The sequence below is a fragment of the Onychostoma macrolepis genome, chromosome 13, assembly GCF_012432095.1.
Source record: "Onychostoma macrolepis isolate SWU-2019 chromosome 13, ASM1243209v1, whole genome shotgun sequence".
NCBI classification, from domain to species: Eukaryota; Metazoa; Chordata; class Actinopteri; order Cypriniformes; family Cyprinidae; genus Onychostoma; species Onychostoma macrolepis.
The window spans coordinates 21,030,210-21,049,447 of NC_081167.1; the positions used below are offsets into that span (position 1 = coordinate 21,030,210).

General features: G+C 35.8%; 2 protein-coding genes across 2 annotated transcripts in view; one reads left to right on the forward strand and one right to left on the reverse strand.

The window, feature by feature from the left end:
* The window catches only part of LOC131551885 (CD276 antigen-like), a 5,973-nt gene extending 3,726 nt beyond the window's left edge, over positions 1–2,247 (forward strand). Inside the window, exon 4 of the mRNA XM_058795096.1 lies at positions 2,108–2,247. Within this exon, the coding sequence (XP_058651079.1) occupies positions 2,108–2,220 (113 nt within the window). The 3' untranslated portion in view covers positions 2,221–2,247. The remainder of the gene's footprint in view (positions 1–2,107) is intronic.
* An 8,130-nt stretch (positions 2,248–10,377) lies between these two features.
* LOC131551884 (CD276 antigen-like) lies at positions 10,378–14,779 on the reverse strand. The gene is made up of 4 exons (XM_058795095.1): positions 14,520–14,779; positions 13,109–13,462; positions 12,225–12,500; positions 10,378–11,219 (listed from the first exon to the last, which is right to left on the reverse strand). Exons 1-4 carry the CDS (start codon positions 14,557–14,559, stop codon positions 11,095–11,097), a joined length of 795 nt encoding a protein of 264 aa, XP_058651078.1. The 5' UTR covers positions 14,560–14,779; the 3' UTR covers positions 10,378–11,094.
* Between the last annotated feature and the right edge of the window lie 4,459 nt (positions 14,780–19,238).

Sequence of the window (19,238 nt, forward strand, 5' to 3'; positions counted from 1 at the left end):
TTTTGAAGTGTTTGGAATCTGCACTTTAAAGATATAAGAAAATTACTGCTATTTTTTTTACTATTACTTTAATAAATCACCATTACCACACCGTTCGAGATATCCTAAATCCGTCCGCAATTTAAAATCTTCAGTATATTGGCATCATGTTGACAAAGTTTGGTGTGAACTACTTGTTTCTGCTTGGAGGAGTATGAATTCATTTACGGCCTGTTTTCTCAAAAAACAAACATTCATGCCTCCATTTGGTGGTCATCCTTGATATTACACTCTTCACCTTTAAACCAATTTCAGTTATAGTTTTAATTGTTTTGTGGCCCCTGAGCATGATACATTTTTGAAACTAAGCATGTTTCCTCAGAATGATTTGTTATATTTATGTAAAAAGTTTTGAAGTGTTTGGAAAGTGCACTTTAAAGATATAAGAAAATTACTGCTATTTGTTTTACTGTTACTTTAATAAATCACCATTGCCACACCGTTCGAGATATCCTAAATCCGTCCGCAATTTAAACTCTTCAGTATATTGGCATCATGTTGACAAAGTTTGGTGTGAACTACTTGTTTCTGCTTGGAGGAGTATGAATTCATTTACGGCCTGTTTTCTCAAAAAACAAATATTAAAATAAAAATAGCCGACTTCCTGTAGGTCGTAGCTAATGACTGTGAATTAGAAAGTTGTCCGGCATAATAAGAACAATTTATGTACCAAGTTTGGTGTCTGTAGCTAAAACTAACCCCTCCCACTTTTGTGAAAACGACACATTTCCTGGTGCCAGTTGGTGGCGCTATAACTTTTACTCATAATAGTCACATCTATTCGATCGGCATCGTACAACGAACAAACCCCTGAAGTTTGATCAACATCAGACAATTTATGTGGCTGTTATTAGACTTTTTGTCTCTCATTTCTCGCCATAATTTCATCGCCTTGCCACGGGCAAACCGTTCGAGATATCAAAAATCCCTCCGCAATTTAGCATCTTTTTAAAGAACCCTGAATAGCTGACTTCCTGTTGGGCGGAGCCTATGACATGCAGTGCGAAAGTTGTTCGGCTCAATGAGATCTATATATGTACCGAGTTTCATATGAGTACGTGCAAGTATGTGTGAGCTACACATCAAGTTTTCAGACCGCGTTGTAGGCGTCGCTGTAGAGCCCCCGTGCCACGCCCGGGTCCCAGCCTTGGCGGCGTCCTAATGGCCGCAGATTGCAACGTGTGTGCAAATTTTCAAGAGTTTTTGAGCACGTTAAGGCCCCCAAAAACACCCGGAAGGTTTAAAAAAAAAAAAAAAATAAATAATAATAATAATCCTTAGTAAATCAATAGCGCCTTACTGGCTTGGGCCCTAAAGATGATAAAGGAACTGGCGACATTAAAAAAAAAACTAACTTAGATCTGTTGGCTTAATCACTGTCTTATAAAGACAACCACACTGTGAGGAGATAAACTGACTGACTTTTTAAAAAAATCTTTTAACCCATTTCATAGTGGTTAGCCTAAGCTTCATTTGCTCAACAAACAGCTAGAAATATATCATGTATAATTACTGCTACAGTTAACACGAGGAAGATTATGCTGGGTTGTGATTTCTTCTAAATATAGTGTTCAGGTTACAGTGAATTAATTTTTTTTACACGCAAGTCATACAACTTGATTGGTTTGAAAGCCTAGTTTGTGCAGTAACTGACATTTAGGTTACGTTAATGCAGAGAAAATCAACCAAAAATTTTTTTTTTTTTTTAGGATTGAATAAATTATATTCATGTAATGTATTGCTGGCTCTGTGTGAACGTAGTTTCTGCTCTACTGGACACTCAGGACTAGAGAATAAAAACTAAGCTCACTTGCTACTAAAGGGTGATTTTATCTGTTCAATACACAAGCTGGTTGTGGCCTGTTTTTGAATTTCCTACATATCTCTGCAGGGTTCTCAAATTTCTTTGGTAGTTTTCAGGTATTAAGATTCTGAAGCTTGATTTCAAGTTGAAGATAAATTATCTAAACCCAGTTTAACAACTAGTTATGGCTTGAGGTAGGATTGATGCAAGCTTTGATGTACAGCTTATATCTAACAAATGCATCTTTTTTTTTGTTTGTTTCAGATGAGGATGGAAATGGAAGCACTGCAATCATTATTCTCTCAATACTTAGTGTCATTCTGTTTGCTGTTGTGATGTTTTTACTATTAAGAAAACAAATAAAGCCCTACCTATGATCCTCCAATCTCGTTGTCATCACTATGGTCCTTTCTGGCATGTTGAACCATAATTGCTCCAAAATAAAACTTTTGCCATTGTTTATGCCAAGGAAAAAAAGGAGCTGATGCATATCGTTCTAATGTTCAAATTATATAATTATTTACTTGCCATACTGCTGTTTCAAACATATGACTTTCTTTCTTCTGAAACACAAATGAAGACCTTTTTGACCATATCGCGAAAGTCAGTTGTGTCTACCATATAGTGCAAGTCAGTTGTGTCTAGATGTACTTAACTTTAACTGTATCAACAAAACATTCTTTTTTTTTTAGTAAGCCAAGATCCAGAATATAAATGAAGATGATAATCAGATGCCCTCATGGAATTTTATTCCTGTGTGTTGTGTGATCTGTTCCTAGAAATACTGATTTGCACTGAGCTGCCTAAAGAGATTAAAGGACTATATATTTTTTGTAAGCTACAATATTGAATGAGAATGAAAAAAAGAAGTGTAAACTTGTGGGACTTTTAGCCTTTTTAATCATCCTATTAAACCCTTAAATACGCACAAATATTATTTGCGGTCCATGGTATATTATGCTTAGGCAGTGCACTTGCTTAAAACAGTTCAGTTCATCAAAGCTGTTGCCAATGCGGTTATCACTGCAGTCTCCTCCCTATTTATTGCTATTGAATGACAAGTGCCTAGACGACATAGAATTATGTGTTGTTCTGTGGTCGCTGTGTCAACACAGATGGCGCCAGGAAAAATCTCTTAAACAGTCAACTGTTGATACTGTAATTTCTAGAATAATCTAAGAATGACGCTTATTTGTCAAAGGTGTAATGGATTGCAACGGTTGGTATGTGGGCAGTTTGGCTTGTATTTGCAATGAATGGATGGCATAACCAATGACTGTTTGAGCCCTTTCTTGTTTTTTAGACAAAAGTTAAGTGCTCAATATTTGTGTTACTGCTCCAAGTATCTTAACAAACTTAAAAATATGCAGAAGTTTAGTGTATTACTCATGTTAAGGTAAGTACGATGTTAATTCAATTGACTTTAACTCATACAGTTCATATGATGGATTTGATGAACATTTAAAGAAAAGACTTCGAACACACTCATGTGACTACTTACAGTCTGTTACTTTGTTGGCATGAGTGTAAATTGTTCATACATGCTCATTCAACCATTCATGCATAAAATGACATCTACTGAAGAATTTTATGCAAGAATGATTGTATGAACAGATATGTGCTCTGCTTGTGTTTCATCAGTATGACCATGTGATCATGGACCCACCGCATTTTGGTGGATAATAGCTCATATACTGCTTGCCTGTTTAGTGACATTAATGGATATTCCAATTTTTTATATAGGAAAATTACTTTAATGGTACACAAAGTATGAATTTGTAGGTTTGCTATGTAAACACTGAAATGTGTTTAAAAGTGTGACTGACCAATTCAATTGCGCCCCAATGGCTCAAATGTCAAGTTATACCTGTGCATGTGATGTATAACCACAGCAATGCAACAAGTTGAAACATGCATTGAGTATAGGATGGAGCAGTCAAACACAGCTCCTGGAGGGCCGCATTAAATGGTGCATTTAAATGGGGTTAAATGTATGCTAATTAATTGTCTGGAACTCCTCTAATGGTCAATGTTTGTGGATAGTATCTAGGCTACAGAGGCTGCTGTACACATATTTTAAAAGGAAAAACAGCCCACTCATGTTTAAACATTTAGATTGTATAATCTTGGAGAAAATCCAAACATATGCAATAAAATTTTCTGATATTTCAGAGTAAACTCAGCACTGCTCAGCACAGTGTTTCCTACTGCTGTTCCTGAAGGCACACTTGGTCACAACTCAAAATGCTATTCTATAGTTTATTACACAGCACTTGAACAGCATTTGCAAGTAAATATTTGCAGGAATGTAATATGAAGATTGTATAAAGTAACATTTATCTTTACGCTGATTTTTGAGACATGGGACAAAACATGTCCAGCAATTTTAACTGCTATTAGGTTTAAAAATGATTTTTTTTCAATTGTAAATGTTACAAGGGATTAATAATAGAATGTATTTAACACAAATAAATACAATCTCCTTTAACACAATTTCCTTCAATTTAATTTTATCATCATTATATCAAATCTTGATAATTATTGCCTTCTCACTACATCTAAAATCTGTCCACAGAGAAGGGTTCACTCATCCATATTCTATACAATGGATATTTTAATGATGAAAAAGAGCTTGTTTTATCAAAAGCAACACTTAATAGTTTAGAAGTTGTGTCCCCACTTTTTCTCAACACTGTCAGACATTCATTAAAATGTAAAAAATCAGGGAATATCAGGGGAAGCTGTCACTCGGACCCTTTGCAACATTCCACCTCTGCAGAGTACATCAGTGTCAGGCTCTGGTAAGTTTTATACTTTTATAATATTTTAAATCCTAATGTTAATATTTCCTGCGTCACAACCATGATATGTCAACACCATCTTCCAATTTGAAGTATTTACAGTAGATGATTTTATTCTCCTGAAGCAGGTTCTAATAGCATCTAGCGTCAACAGAGAAAACAAAATGGCTACTACATGAACTGCGTTTGTTTTGTAAAAGAAATGCCAAATTTGTCAACATTGTCAGATGTCAACACCGTTAGATTTTCTGACAGTGGTGACAGGCCAATGACGGAGTTGACATTGAACTTTAAGTCATTTTTAATTGTATACAGCATATATTGCTTTTGTTGATTGATAGTCATCACTTCTAGCAGAGTTAGGGTTGAGGGAGCATAAGATTCAGGGAACAAGGCTGAGGGAGCACATAACACTGCATAAAACATATCTAACAGAGTTTGTTTGTATTCTGATATATGTTCTGATAATTTTTTGGATACATTTTAAAGATGTTTTAATGGTGAATATTAAGATCCTAGTGAATGTAAATGGATAGAGGTAACAACTAATTGCTTTATTTGTTCATTTTTCTGTTTTTACTTACCTTGTTACCAGAGCAGATGTACAGCAGACATTTAAGACCACTTAATTGTAAATCACTTAAATGTGAAGCTTGAATAAAAGCTTTATAAACAATAACATAGTCACTGTTTGTTGTGTTTGTTTTAATACAGTAATTGATTGATTCAATGTATTTGATATTAAAATGACAACAAATTCAGGTTTTCGTCACCACTGTCAGATGTGTCAACTCTGTCAGGTCTATGTCACCTCCGTCAGATGAATATTTTGATAATGTTTGATTATGACATTTTATATTTGTGGAGGAATTGATGGTCACATGTGAAAATGTAATCTGTCTGCTAACATGAGAATGTGTTTTGAAATGTTAAAAACATCTTGATTGCAAAATTAATGATGACAAGGTAAAAAGCACATTTTGATAAAAAAGACAAAAGTTGGGAGGATAAATCAAAGCATAGCTCAGTAGCTTAGTACAGATAAGATGTACATGTAAGGTACAAAAAAATTTGTCCCACTTCTCAAGAAACAGTGTTTAACAACACTATGAAAGCGAATAGCAGGTACAATAATGGTAGTGCAACCATATCTATGGGTACAAGATGCTATAATATCCTAGCTATATAAAATATTTGAATAGCTTTTTATAATTTCTAATTAAATGTGTAATTAGTATCAATGTTATGATAATTGACATCAGTTTCAGTTCAATTGTTCAATATGTTTTTATGGTTTATATTATTTGGTACACACTTGATCTTTTGTTACTGCAGGGGAGACCGAGGGCTGTAACACGTTTTGTCTTAATGTCTATTAACCAGATCTTGGTTTAAAATTATATATTTGGTTTAAATCTTGGTTTAAATATATGCTTGTAAAGTACAGAGGCGCTGCTCTTACTACACTAAAACTCCAAGGGATAATTCAGCTTGGGGATAATTTACCCCTAAATGAAACCGATCATTTACTTTGCAGCCACGTGTACATGTTTTTTTCTTCACAAAAGAAAGCATTACATTTGGAATTAAATTATAGGCTAGAAAATTTTATTTTTGGGTGAACTATCCTGTAACTATCTAGCTTGTGAATAGCAAGTTATGTTTTACTTAAAAAAAGACCAAACAAAATTAGAAACGTGATTCATTTTATATAGGTCCCCCTTGGTAGAAATCGCGTATCCCCCTTGGGGGGCCCCCCTCCATCGTCGGGCCCTTATACAGTATATATATATATATATATATATATATACTTTTCTTACCTACTTGTTATTATTACATCTTGGGGGAAATGAGAACATAGGCTAGTTAAATGTAGTAGGCTAGTAAAAAAAGAACCCTCTAACACTAGTGTTCTCTATTCTTTTTCTATTCCATCTACTCGTTTTCTTTTTATTTATTATTTAAAAAACACACCTTGCTATGTGTACTGTGTTAGACTAACATACTTATCACAGCACTTACATATTATTGCTCTTTTGTTGGATTTATTGCTGCTCTTGTCAGTCGCTTTGGATAAAAGTGTCTGCTAAATGACTAAAGGTAGGCTAAACATTGTGAAATACACGTTAGGTGCTTTTTTCAGTTACTCCTTTATGTAACCATAACTTTCTGCCATAAGCAGATGTGATCAGGCAACCTTCCTTGAGTGTTTCGACTCTTTCCACATCACTCTCCAGTTGGTGGGTCAGCAGTGGTGGCCAAGTCACTGCCCATCTGCTCATGGCTTCCAGCTTTCTTCCTCTCTCTTACTCCATATCCATCATGAAGCTCGCTCAGCCTCCTCTCCCATCTTACGAGCAGCATGTTTCTTGCTCTTCTTGTCCATGCCTAAAGCTGACATCAGTCGCCATACTGATTGGGCTACAACCTATTTCCACATGAAACAGCCATGCCTGCCGTCTTTTGTCGTGGCGCCACCTGTATTGACCTTGGGTTAAAGATGTTTTACACCGTGACAATATGTGTGCCAGTGTTCCCTTTTGACAGCAAAGCTTGCAGTACGGGTCATCCCTCAACCCCCATGTGTGAAGATGAGATGGTGAAGGAAGGGTCTCATACACAGAGCGCAGTAGGAAGGAGATAAATGTAAATGTAAATGTAATTGATGGCAAATTCAACATGTTAACTGGTTATATATTATGTGTATCTTCTTTACAAATGTATGTAGCCTATTTGAATATCAGCAGATTCATATAGTCAAATGCCTCTGAGTTATACAGTATCCAATACAGACAGCTTATTCAGTAACGAATTTGAGGGGGTTTTAAATGGACTAAGTTATTGCTGGTGCATCTTTGCTTCACACACAAATTCAGAGAGTGAGTTCAGTAACCTCAGACGGAACTCACTGTCTGAATGTGTGTGTGTTTCTCAGCCCTTTATTCACAGCCCAGATTTGTCATTCATATGAACTCCACTGTGACAGTTCAGTTTGAGACAGAAGATTTTCTCAAACCTGAGGTGATCTGGCTGGGGGAACACAACCAGAGCCTCAGCTATCACCTGGAGCTCCACGACAAGACAGAAGATGGGCTTTTATTACATAAAAACCAGAAACCAGTGGTCAATACACTAAAGAACCACCAAATTCCTCAAATATCTGAGGGGTTTGTGAATTTATTCTAATCCTGAAGAATTTGCTGCAGGCACATTGTGCCCATGAGGTCATGTTTGTTATCACAAGAATAACAAAATAACAGACGAGGAAGTCATTTAACACAAGCTTTATTTGATTAATAACCAACTATGTGAAATTATTTCTACAGTACATGTTGTATTAATGCATAATTAATGGATAAGCTAACAGAAGGATTTTTAATTTTTATTTAATTTTATTCTAAGTGTAGTGTGAAATAGACATAAAAATAGACATCGGCATCAGGTTACTCTGAATGATGTTTGAAGCAAGTCAAACAACTAGCTGGATTCGAAAACCTTGTTTGTACAGATCTATTGTGTAACCGTCATTCAGGTTACAATGTGTCCCTGATTTGACTGCAGAGATTACATTTAGTAAAAGAAATTCTAATAAAAACATAAAACACATTTTTTCCCATGCAGGTCACTTAGTTGTTACTGCCTTTTTGTAAGAATGGAATGAATAAGTAATTCATATTTGTGAAATGTATCACTACCATGCGAACAGAGTTTCCACTGAACTGGATATTCAGGAGTTTCATGAAATGATGAAACTTTCAGCTCACTGATGCTCAAGGGTTACTGCACCTTTTCGATACCCAAGCTCACTGAGGCCTTTTTATGTTAAGTTATTGAATGTCCTACATGTCCCTGCAGGGTCTTCAAAGTTTCTCAGTAGATCTCAGGTATTAGGATTCGCTCCTCAAATAACATGTGCTTCAAGCTTGACCTCAATATAGTGTTAAATCAAACCCAGCTTAACAATAATTATGGTTATGATGTAGGACTGATACAGTTTTCAATGTACAACTAACATCTAATCTTAATATAATATTTTGTGTTCCACAGAGGAAGGTATGTTATGCAGGTTTGGAATGACACATGAAGATGCATAACTGATGACAGAATTTCAGTTTTTAACCATAACCAGGATATAAATGTGATGATAATCTGATGCCCTCATGAAATTCTATTTCTGTGTGTCTGAGTCTGTTTTCCCTACAAATACCATTTTCACTGAGCTGCCTGAAGAGAAACATAAAGACCATAACATTACGCATATACATTATGCACATATATATATATATATATATATATATATATATATACAGCGTGTGAAATAAGTATTGAACACGTCACCAATTTTCCCAGTAAAAATATTTCTAAGGGTGCTGTTGACATGAAATTTTCACCAGATGTCAGTGACAACCCAAGTAATCTATACATACAAAGAAAACAAAACAAATAAGTTCAGAAATTAAGTTATGTTTAATAAAATGGAATGACACAAGGAAAAAGTATTGAACTGCTGAAATTTATTTAACACTTCGTATAAAAGCCTTTGTTGGTAATGACAGCTTCAAGACGCCTCCTGTATGGAGAAACTAGTCGCATGCATTGCTCATGTGATTTTGGCCCATTCTTCCACACAGTCTTCAAATCTCGAAGGTTTTGTGGGCCTCTTCTGTGAACTCTGATCTTTAGTTCTTATTTTCTATTGAATTCAAGTCAGGTGAGTGGCTGGGCCATTCTGGCAGCTTTATTTTCTTTTTCTGAAACCAATCGAGAATTTCCTTGACTGTGTTTGGGATCATTGTCTTGCTGAAATGTCCACCCTTGCTTCATCTTCATCATCCTTGTACTGTAGGTGTTGGGACTGAACCAGCTAATATTAATTTCCACTGACAAGGGGCAGGATTGCTCTCTAATTACTGAAAGATTTCAGCTGGTGTCTTGGCTTTCCATGCCTTTTTGCACCTCCCTTTCTTCATGTATTCAATACTTTTTCCCTGTGTCATTCCATTTTATTACACATAACTTAATTTCTGAACTTATTTGTTTTATCTTCTTTGTATGTATAGATTACTTGGGTTGTTACCGACATCTGGTGAAAACCTTTAGAAATATATTTACTGAGAAAAATGGTGGCGTGTATATATATATATATATATATATATATATATATATAATATTGTGTCCTTGTAAACCCTTAAGTAGACACAAATAATAATAATATGGCACAATAAATAAATAAATTATATATATATATATATAATATTGTGTCCTTGTAAACCCTTAAGTAGACACAAATAATAATAATAATAATATGGCACAATAAATAAATAAATTATATATATATATATATATATATATATATATATATATATATTGTGTCCTTGTAAACCCTTAAGTAGACACAAATAATAATAATATGGCACAATAAATAAATAAATTATATATATATATATATAATATTGTGTCCTTGTAAACCCTTAAGTAGACACAAATAATAATAATAATAATAATAATAATAATAATAATAATATGGCACAATAAATAAATATATATATATATATATATATATATATATATATATATATATATAATATTGTGGCCTTGTAAACCCTTAAGTAGACACAAATAATAATAATAATAATATGGCACAATAAATAAATAAATATATATATATATATATATATATATATATATATATATATATATATATATATATATATATATATATATATATACACACACATAATATTTATTATTATTATTTATGGTCCATGGTCCACCTTGATGATAAGCTTAAATTGTTCAATTCATCAAAGCTATCAACATGGCAGTCCCTTCCCTATGTTTATTGTGAAACAAGAGAACAGAGAATTACGATGACACCTATTTTTGAAAAGGTTTCCGGACAGAGTGCAACGCTTAGAATGCGTGAAATTATATTTGATCTGGATTTGTAATATACGCATGGCTTAAAGTTCATCTGATTGTCTCCATAGTTCTATTACTGCTTAAGATATCCAGTACAAATTAAACATATGCAGATGTTCGGTGTATTACTTATGTCAATGAAATATTTCATTGACAATTAAAAGTGTGAGGATAAACATCCATGGTGGTGTTATGTTTAAAATAAATTCCATATACAATATTATTTTAAAAATGTTATAAAACTGCACAACGATAAATAAATAAATAAATAAGCTGTAAAAAGATTAAGAAATAACTTTTGGAACACATCCATATGACTCCCACTTACGGTCAAATTAAATTATTTAGAAATCCATTCTTGCGTATAATTTGTGCATTTTGCAATTATTTTCAGTTTACGCAAGAACAGTTTAATAAGAATTTGCATTTCATGAATAACACCAGTAATTGTTTAACACAACAAGTCGAAACATGCATGCAGACCTTTTGAGAACAGCTATATCACCATTCATTAACTCTCATGGTTCATCACAGGGAAGATCTCTGCTTGTTCTGCTTCTGCACCGCTAAACAAATGATGCCAATAACCAGAAGAATGCAAACCACTGAGAGGACAGCAAGTATTATGATCATATGGTCTGTGGTGTTCTCATCTGAAACAGGAAAAGATAATTTGGTTTAATGTGTGGCATTTGTTTGATAGTGTCAAATCAACTGTTACATCCAGAACCAAATCTAAATCCAGTATTATAATCACAGCATATAAAAAACCTGTACAGTGCTTGCACAAAATCATTCAAACTTATTACAAAAAATTATTGAACATTCAAACCCTGGATATACAGTAGTTTATGTATAATCTCTAAGAGGAAAGCTGCAATCATAATTTGCCAAAAAAATACCCCAAATTGCAAAACAGCTGCCATGATTTCAAGTAACACACAATGCCATTTCTTGAAATATATTTATGTTTTAGGTAAAACCCAGGACTTCTAATTATCTGTGTTTCCCAACCCTTTTCTTGGAGGCACACCACAATACTCCCTTCCTAATCAAAATCCCTGAATTATTTCCTGACATATTGACACGTCAAGACTACAATACAAACCATCTAAAAACACAGAGTCATTCTCAGTTTAACAGCTTTAAATTGCTAGTAATTACCTTCAGGTTTTGAAAAGGGTAAAATAACTAACAAAATAATGAACAGTCTCAGTTTCAGTGCTGCAGAGGAAAGATGAAACTGCACTATGAAATAACACCCCAAAGTTGTGTTAACAGTTGTGTTAACACCCAAGCCTCTTTAAATCCTTCAATACTTAGATGAATTTAATTGGCCTTGGCTTACATAATGAAAAAGTGTACAAATATGTGCTTCCACCTCAATCACTCACATCAGCATTTCATAGCAGGAAAAAACCATGTCTAAGTATCAACTGAATCATTGTCTTATCTTTCCATAACTATCTGTGGTTAGACAAGTTTTAAATTCTGTCTAAAGCAGACAAAGGAGTTCTTTGTTATATAGCAAGAAAATTAAGGCAACAAATCACTTGCAACAAGTCATACATGCCTTAAATGCATAAAGTAATGAATGACATGCCTCTAACTGCCAGTTTCTCACACACCATTTGCACACAGTAAATAAAGGTATTTACCATAGCCGAGGAAAACTGGTCTCTGCAGGTTCTGGTTAAGGAGGTGGTTCTTTAGTGTAAATGTGATATTAACCACTGGCTTCTGGGCCTCACAGATGCTCTTTATGAAATAAAGTCCATCTTCTGTCTGGCCGTGGATCTCCAGGTGATAGCTGAGGTTCTGGTCATGTTCCCCCAGCCAGATCACCTCAGGTTTGGGAAAACCTTCTGTCTCAAACTGCACTTTCAAAGCAGAGGAGTTTACATGGATGCTTAACCTGGGCTCAGAGTAAAGAGCTGAGAAAGACAAACATAATCAGCTGCGCTGTGTTAAAATGTACATCTTTAATAAAATATGTACATCTATGTAAAGTGCATATCAATTGATCTTATCAATAAAGTAAAATCTAGCTGATCGAATGTTTTACAGTAAAGCATAACTAGAACACTATGTTCACAGGAAATCAAAATTTAAAATGTATTTTTATATTTCAAGGTTTTTCGTGACTGTGAGAAAGCTGAAATATGATACATCCACAGCAAAACCACAGTTGGCATATTTTGCAAATTTCTCAGGACATTTAATCAAATAAAAAGATGAAAAAGGAAGATGAATGGCTATTTGTTTACAATTACTTTTATCTGTGTCAAAATGCACTGCGTGATTCTGATTTAACAAACTGACTCCAGTTGAAGTCTTGAAGACAGTTGAAGACTCTAAGAGTCCAGCTGTGTGCTTTTGAATCACAAAAGTACTGACTTGAACTAGCTGCTCAAGCTGTAGCTTTATATAGCTGCACTAGCTGTACATTTCGTATGTTTATTTTTTGTGACTGAAAATGAAGCTGGGAGCTCCTGGAAAGTGGAAACACTGCACAATTCTCTTCGGTGTTCATCATGCTTACCTCCATAAGTCACTTGAATCAAGGCTCTTCCTGTTCCCTTTGTATTGCTCACTATGCACAGGTATAACCCTGCATCTTTCGGTCTAACTGCTGCAATTCTTAGAGAGGCATTTCCTTTATGAAGCTCTGAAATATACAATGAGGTCCGATTGTGGTATTTTACACTCTGTCGGTCCAATTGGTCCTGTTGATAATAGAAACTGTGGACAACCCGCGCATCCTCCTGACGTTGCCAGGTAACCACCAGACTGGACAGGTCAGGATCAGGATCAGGTGTGAACTCACAGCCCAGTACAGCTGGATGACCTCGGATTGCCAGCAGATGTTTATTAGTGACAGTCACCTCAAAAGAAGCTGGAAAGAGACAGTGAGAACAATTTAGAGTTGCTTGAAGAAACACCCCTGTGCACATTTTTAAGGGGTCATAACATAAGAAATCCAATTTTCCTTCATATTTTTATTTATTATGAAAACAAATATTAGATAGCAACAGCAAAAATGTTCACAGTCTCATGCTCTTCACTGGCAAATATCCTGAGCTGTGACGTGAAAAAAAAGCTCCATCTGAAGCTTGTAAGAGCCCTAACTGGCCACAGTACAACTGTAATCAAGAGTTTAAACCGGTTTAATAAAACACAGAAGAATTGTTTACTTCCTTCTACACTCAAATAGATAAAAGACTAAAACTCTATCTAATAGTAGGAAAATAGACTATACTTATCTAGAAATTCAGGCAATGTTTGCCATTCTTTCTTTACCCTGTAATTTTTAGGGCAGAGACTGAACACATATCAGAAAGCCAAAGCCAAAGCCAAAGCCAAACCCAGTAGAGGGGGGTGTATAAACACCAACAATGAACAGCAATGGTACCACAAAAATCTGTATAATCACAAGCCCTTCATTCCTGAGCTGTGATGTGAAAGCAAAAAAAAATAACAAAAACAAAACACTTTTAAGAGCCCTAAAAGTAACTGATCACTGGTAAAACATCTATAATATTATGAAATATTTCATCTTTAAATGTTGTTGAAAAAATATTTGAGAACATCAGGACATGTAGCCTATAGCAGCCAGACCAACCACTTTCATCTCCAATTCAGCTCTGCCAAATTATTTTGCTTGGTTACAGCCAGGAGAGGAAAGACAATTTAATCAATTAAACATTTTAAGATTCAGTTCAGTTCACTTATCTCCCAAGACTAACAGTTTAAAAAAAAATCCCTTTGTTAAATGAAGGACACATTAAAACTGTAGGCTATTAGAAACGTTTTACCATCCTGTCATCATTTTTTTAACAAGTTAGTGTAGCCTACTTGATTTCGAAGGTATGCATAGCCCATAAGCATGTCACAATGATACTGTTGTATATTATAACGTCTTCCGATTTCTTTTCATTGAATGTAAGTCTTACCCACAAGAACATCCACGACGCAAAAAAGGAGCCAAAGCATTGTAGCTTGGAATTCAGGAACATGGTTTAAATAACGAAGTAGTTCAGTGCAGCGTTGATTATAAGATGCCAGTCAGAAATAAAACTTATTGCATGTTATTCATAGGGATGGCTGACGCGAAACTGACGTTTCGACACAGTGTCGAGATCCCGAAGCGCAGATGTTTCGAAGCACTGCTCCGAAGCATGATTCAAACACCCATGTCACGTGACTAAGACGATCGAAGCATCAGGGCGTGTCACAAATGTTTCGAGATTTGGCATACCTGCCGAATCTGCGTTTGATTGACAGGGTCGGGAAAAAATCACACAATCGCACATATGTCTGAACTCCCACAAAGTATAAAAGTGGAGTTAACGCATCTTCACTTCCTGGGTTTTTGTGAGAGGATTTTTTCAAAGGCTGGAGAAATTATATGTAAAAAAAGAAGTAGGCTAAGTCCATCAACAGCAGAACAATTAATATTTTTAAATAAAAATCTTTATATGTAAACAAAGTGGCTTGATGTACTTTATTGTATATTTTTCATTACCAAAATAGCACTTACTTATTCACAAAGAGTTCATTCAAACGTTAGACTGATGTTTCAACACATTACAAGAACAGAACAATAAAAACACACATTTTAATTGTTTTTTATAATTTTGTCAAGATAACTACACCACCCAGAATTCGAACCCAAGGTGACAGCATTCCAGTCGAGAACACTAACCACTCCCCCAAATCAGTTAGTGGCTCAACTAACACAACATACGTTATAAATCGTCAATTCGCTTAACTGTTTCCTTGTCGACGCTGTTTCAGAGCAATACTTGAAAATGACTACTAGGTGTCACCGTGGAGACGGGTGTCGACACATTTGCTCCGAACTGCAGCGATACATACTTGCACAGATAGGCTACTGTACGAGTAGGCCAATTTAGTTTCTGACCATGGCTTTAATAGACCTACAGATCACGTAAATCGTAAAGAAGAAGGTTGAAGAAGATTGATGAATATTTGTCAAATGCACAGACGTTTCAGGAATGGTTTCATGAGCAACAGAAACACTTTTTATATACTGCTTAATACAGGGCCATCTGTAAAAGAATAAAGTTCAACATAAACATATACTATTTAAATAACAATTAAGTGGAGGTATATTTGCTTTTATCAGTGTGTTTTATTAAATGTGACTCAATATAACATTGCGACTATACAGTAAAAAAGCTTTTACTGTTCTAAAAACAGATTTGTAAGTAGTATTTTTTTTTTATTATTATGTAAAAATTATACAAAGGTTTGTACAAGCATATACAACTCACAAGTACAAAAACAAATAAACATTCATAAGAATATGTAAAGTGAAACAATTCATGCCAGGGGTAAATTTACAACAATTTAAAGTAACAAAAAGCGTCATAGGTCTTTCTTGCTTTTTGTTTTAATTTTATCTAATGTAGGCTAGTACCATATTGTTTGATCTCTTATAAAATATTCAAAGTTTGGCTTAGCTTTAGTCCATTTTTTTTCACATGAATGTGATATTTTCAAGATTTATGAGCAGTATTGGATTTGAAGATAGGCTTGTTTGAGATGAGCAAAATCTGCGCAGAACCGATCACCTGTGATCACCGCGAGATGCATGCCGGTTAGAAAAGTGTCCGAGTTATGTCCGCCTTACTCTGATGATGTCATGCTGACGTGTGCCAAAAAACTCTCGCGACTGCGAGGCGGCTGTGTCTGATTGAGCAGGCGCGGCGCAGCTCAATAGCATCTGTCTGCGGATTGCAAGAGAGGGGCGTAACTTGAAGGGGGCGTAACGTGAAGCAGGAGGCGTAACTTGAAGTTGTCCAAATCACACAGAACCACGCGAGATGTTGAAACGAGATGTTTTTTGGCAAGATGGCCGCTCGCACAGAGACAGCGATAAGAACAATATTTCCAGAGATAATAGTTTAAATTTAAGTGTATAACTTAGTTTTATGTTTTGCAGTATTGTTTCTGGAGCTGGTAACCTAAAAACATAACTTTCCTCGGAATTCAGACTTTGTGTTATTTACTTTCATGAATAATATATGATGTTCTACATGCACCCCAAGGAAATGTAAGTCTGGTTAATGACGAATTAATGAACAAGACTCAAGACTTTAACTTGACAACTTTTCCATGCTCTGAGTCGGGGTCTATTTTTAAAGATAAATGTCCACTGTCTACATAGACATGGATAAATGAATTTGAAAAACTTCCTTCAGGCAGACGATACAGGCTACCCATAGCAACAAGAAATATCTTCAAGAAATCTTTTATACCATCTGCTGTTACTTTATTAAATAAATGATATAATCAGGTTTATGTATATTATGTAACTAACTGCTGTTGTTTGTGTGTGAATATTATTGAGTTATTGCTATCTATTTGAGGTTTAGTGCTATTGGCCTAATTTCTATATACTTATTTTGTGTTTCATGTGTCTGTGATTCTTGGGGCAGGACATTCTTGTATGTTCTGTGTGTCTGTTGTATTGGACTGTGAAGTCAAGTGTATTTGTGGTATATGTTTTTGTGGGGCCAAAGATGATTAGGGTACCCTAACCCTAACCCGTAGGTTGTAATATGAATTAACAATTAAGTTACACACACACACACACACACCTTCCAGCACGCCAGTGAATGTGACAATTTTTGCTTTCTGTGTAATTATGATTGGATCCGAAAGAGGGATGTTTCCTGGGCACACTGTGCAAAAGGTCTCCAGCGGAATGAGGTGCTTGGGCAGTGTCTCCATGTTCTGTGGTGAACAAATATCTTTTGGCAGAACAGCTGGCAATTTTTTGTTTTTCAGCAAGTAAAGGACAACTGCAGTCAAAGCACTTCCATCAGGTGGATACTGAAGACTTTCCTCAGTACTGTGTACATCTGGAGGACAAGTTTCTGCGAAGGTGTCAAACACATCACTGTCTGTACATCTGACTTTTAGAAAAAGTTCAGGTCGAGTCTGGTTCAAGTGCCATTTTGCAACTGACTTATGAGGACATGAATTCCTTGGCTTAGAGCATGGACAGTGCCAAGTATTTCTTTTTTTGTCAAAACAAACAATTACTCTCTCTAACCGAGAATAATATGAGATGCATGTTTCCAGGACTGATACAAATATTTTCGATGTTCCATTGCCAAATGAGACCTCTTTACTCAGTGGGCAGCTCTCAGACTTTGCTTTTTGCTTCCTTGCAAGACACATTTTCTTTGTGTTGTCAGAAATCCACTTTTTTCTTACCATATCTGACAGAACTTCTTCCTTAAGTGTGATGTCTGCTTCGGATGAAATAGGACAGTAAGATAATGACTTCAAATGGATGCACTGAAACCCCATTAAGCCACTTCTTCTGGAAAATTCAGAAGCCCGTTTGCATTGCTGTAGCTCACAGCTCACTTGGTGGCTGCTACCCCAGGTGCATTTCTGTACATGTATGGGGTTTCCAAATCCAGAAAAATTTCTTCTGACAGCAAAAATGCCCTTATTACGGTCTATGCATTGGGATGGAAGATGGTGATTTGCTGTTACATCTGTATTTGCTGATGAGTGACGTCTTTGAATGTGTATCTTGATGTTTTTCTTGTTCACAACCAAATTACAGAATGTGCATGTAGTTCTTTTGGGCATCGACTTGAGTATTTTTGGGTTACTTATATAGGTGGTTTGGGCTGGAGTTGATGAGGCAGGTGTCTCATCACTGTTAGACAGTGTAATGACTGTTGGATAGAAAGTTGTTGTCCTGCGGGCTGTCGAGCACTGGACACTGGAGTGCGCAGAAACACTGGAGGGGGCGCCGACGCTGGACGGGGCGCACGCGCTGGACGGGCGCACGCTGGACGGGCGACGCTGGACGGGCGCACGCTGGACGGGCGACGCTGCTGGACGGGCGCACGCGCTGGAGGTTGCACACACGCTGGACGGGGCGCACACGCTGGAGGTTGTGCAGACGCTGGACGGGGCGCACACGCTGGAGGTTGTGCAGATGCTGGAGGTTGCACACACGCTGGAGGGGGCGCAGACACAAGGACCTGTTGACACGTCAGCTAACCCACATTTCTGCACATGGTTCAAAAATACATTTTGCCGAGTTATAATCCTCGCACAATAGCAGCAGTGATAATGACAGCTTTTGGAACAAACACCGTGGCATCTGTACATTTTATACCCTACAAACAAAGAGAAATACAGGTATATAAGATTCTGATACATTATTATTATGCCAATGTTCAGAATTAAAAATGTACACAGATTAACATTGTAATAAATAGCTTAACATTACTAGTGAACAATTTGTAAATTTTACAAGATCTGCAACATTTATCTAAAATAACAAATACCTCCATGTTTAACAGCGGTCTTCTCGTGGGTTTGCATATGTGCCGCAACATATGCATACTCTCCTATTTTGCTGCAGAACTGGCATTTGTAGTTCGGGCCTTCAGAAATGGGATTTTTTAATGTACCTTCCCTACAAACCGTTGGATGAAGCTGGAAGCAAATAAAAAATTAAGAATTTTATCTTTACACACATCATCAGATCAAAAACAATTTACAACACTTTCCAAAAGAGTCATGTTCTCTAAAGGTGTAATATTTCAGTAAGATTATTAAGTACTCTATTCAGGACGAAGTGCACCTGTTATGATTCACCATGCAGTTTTCAT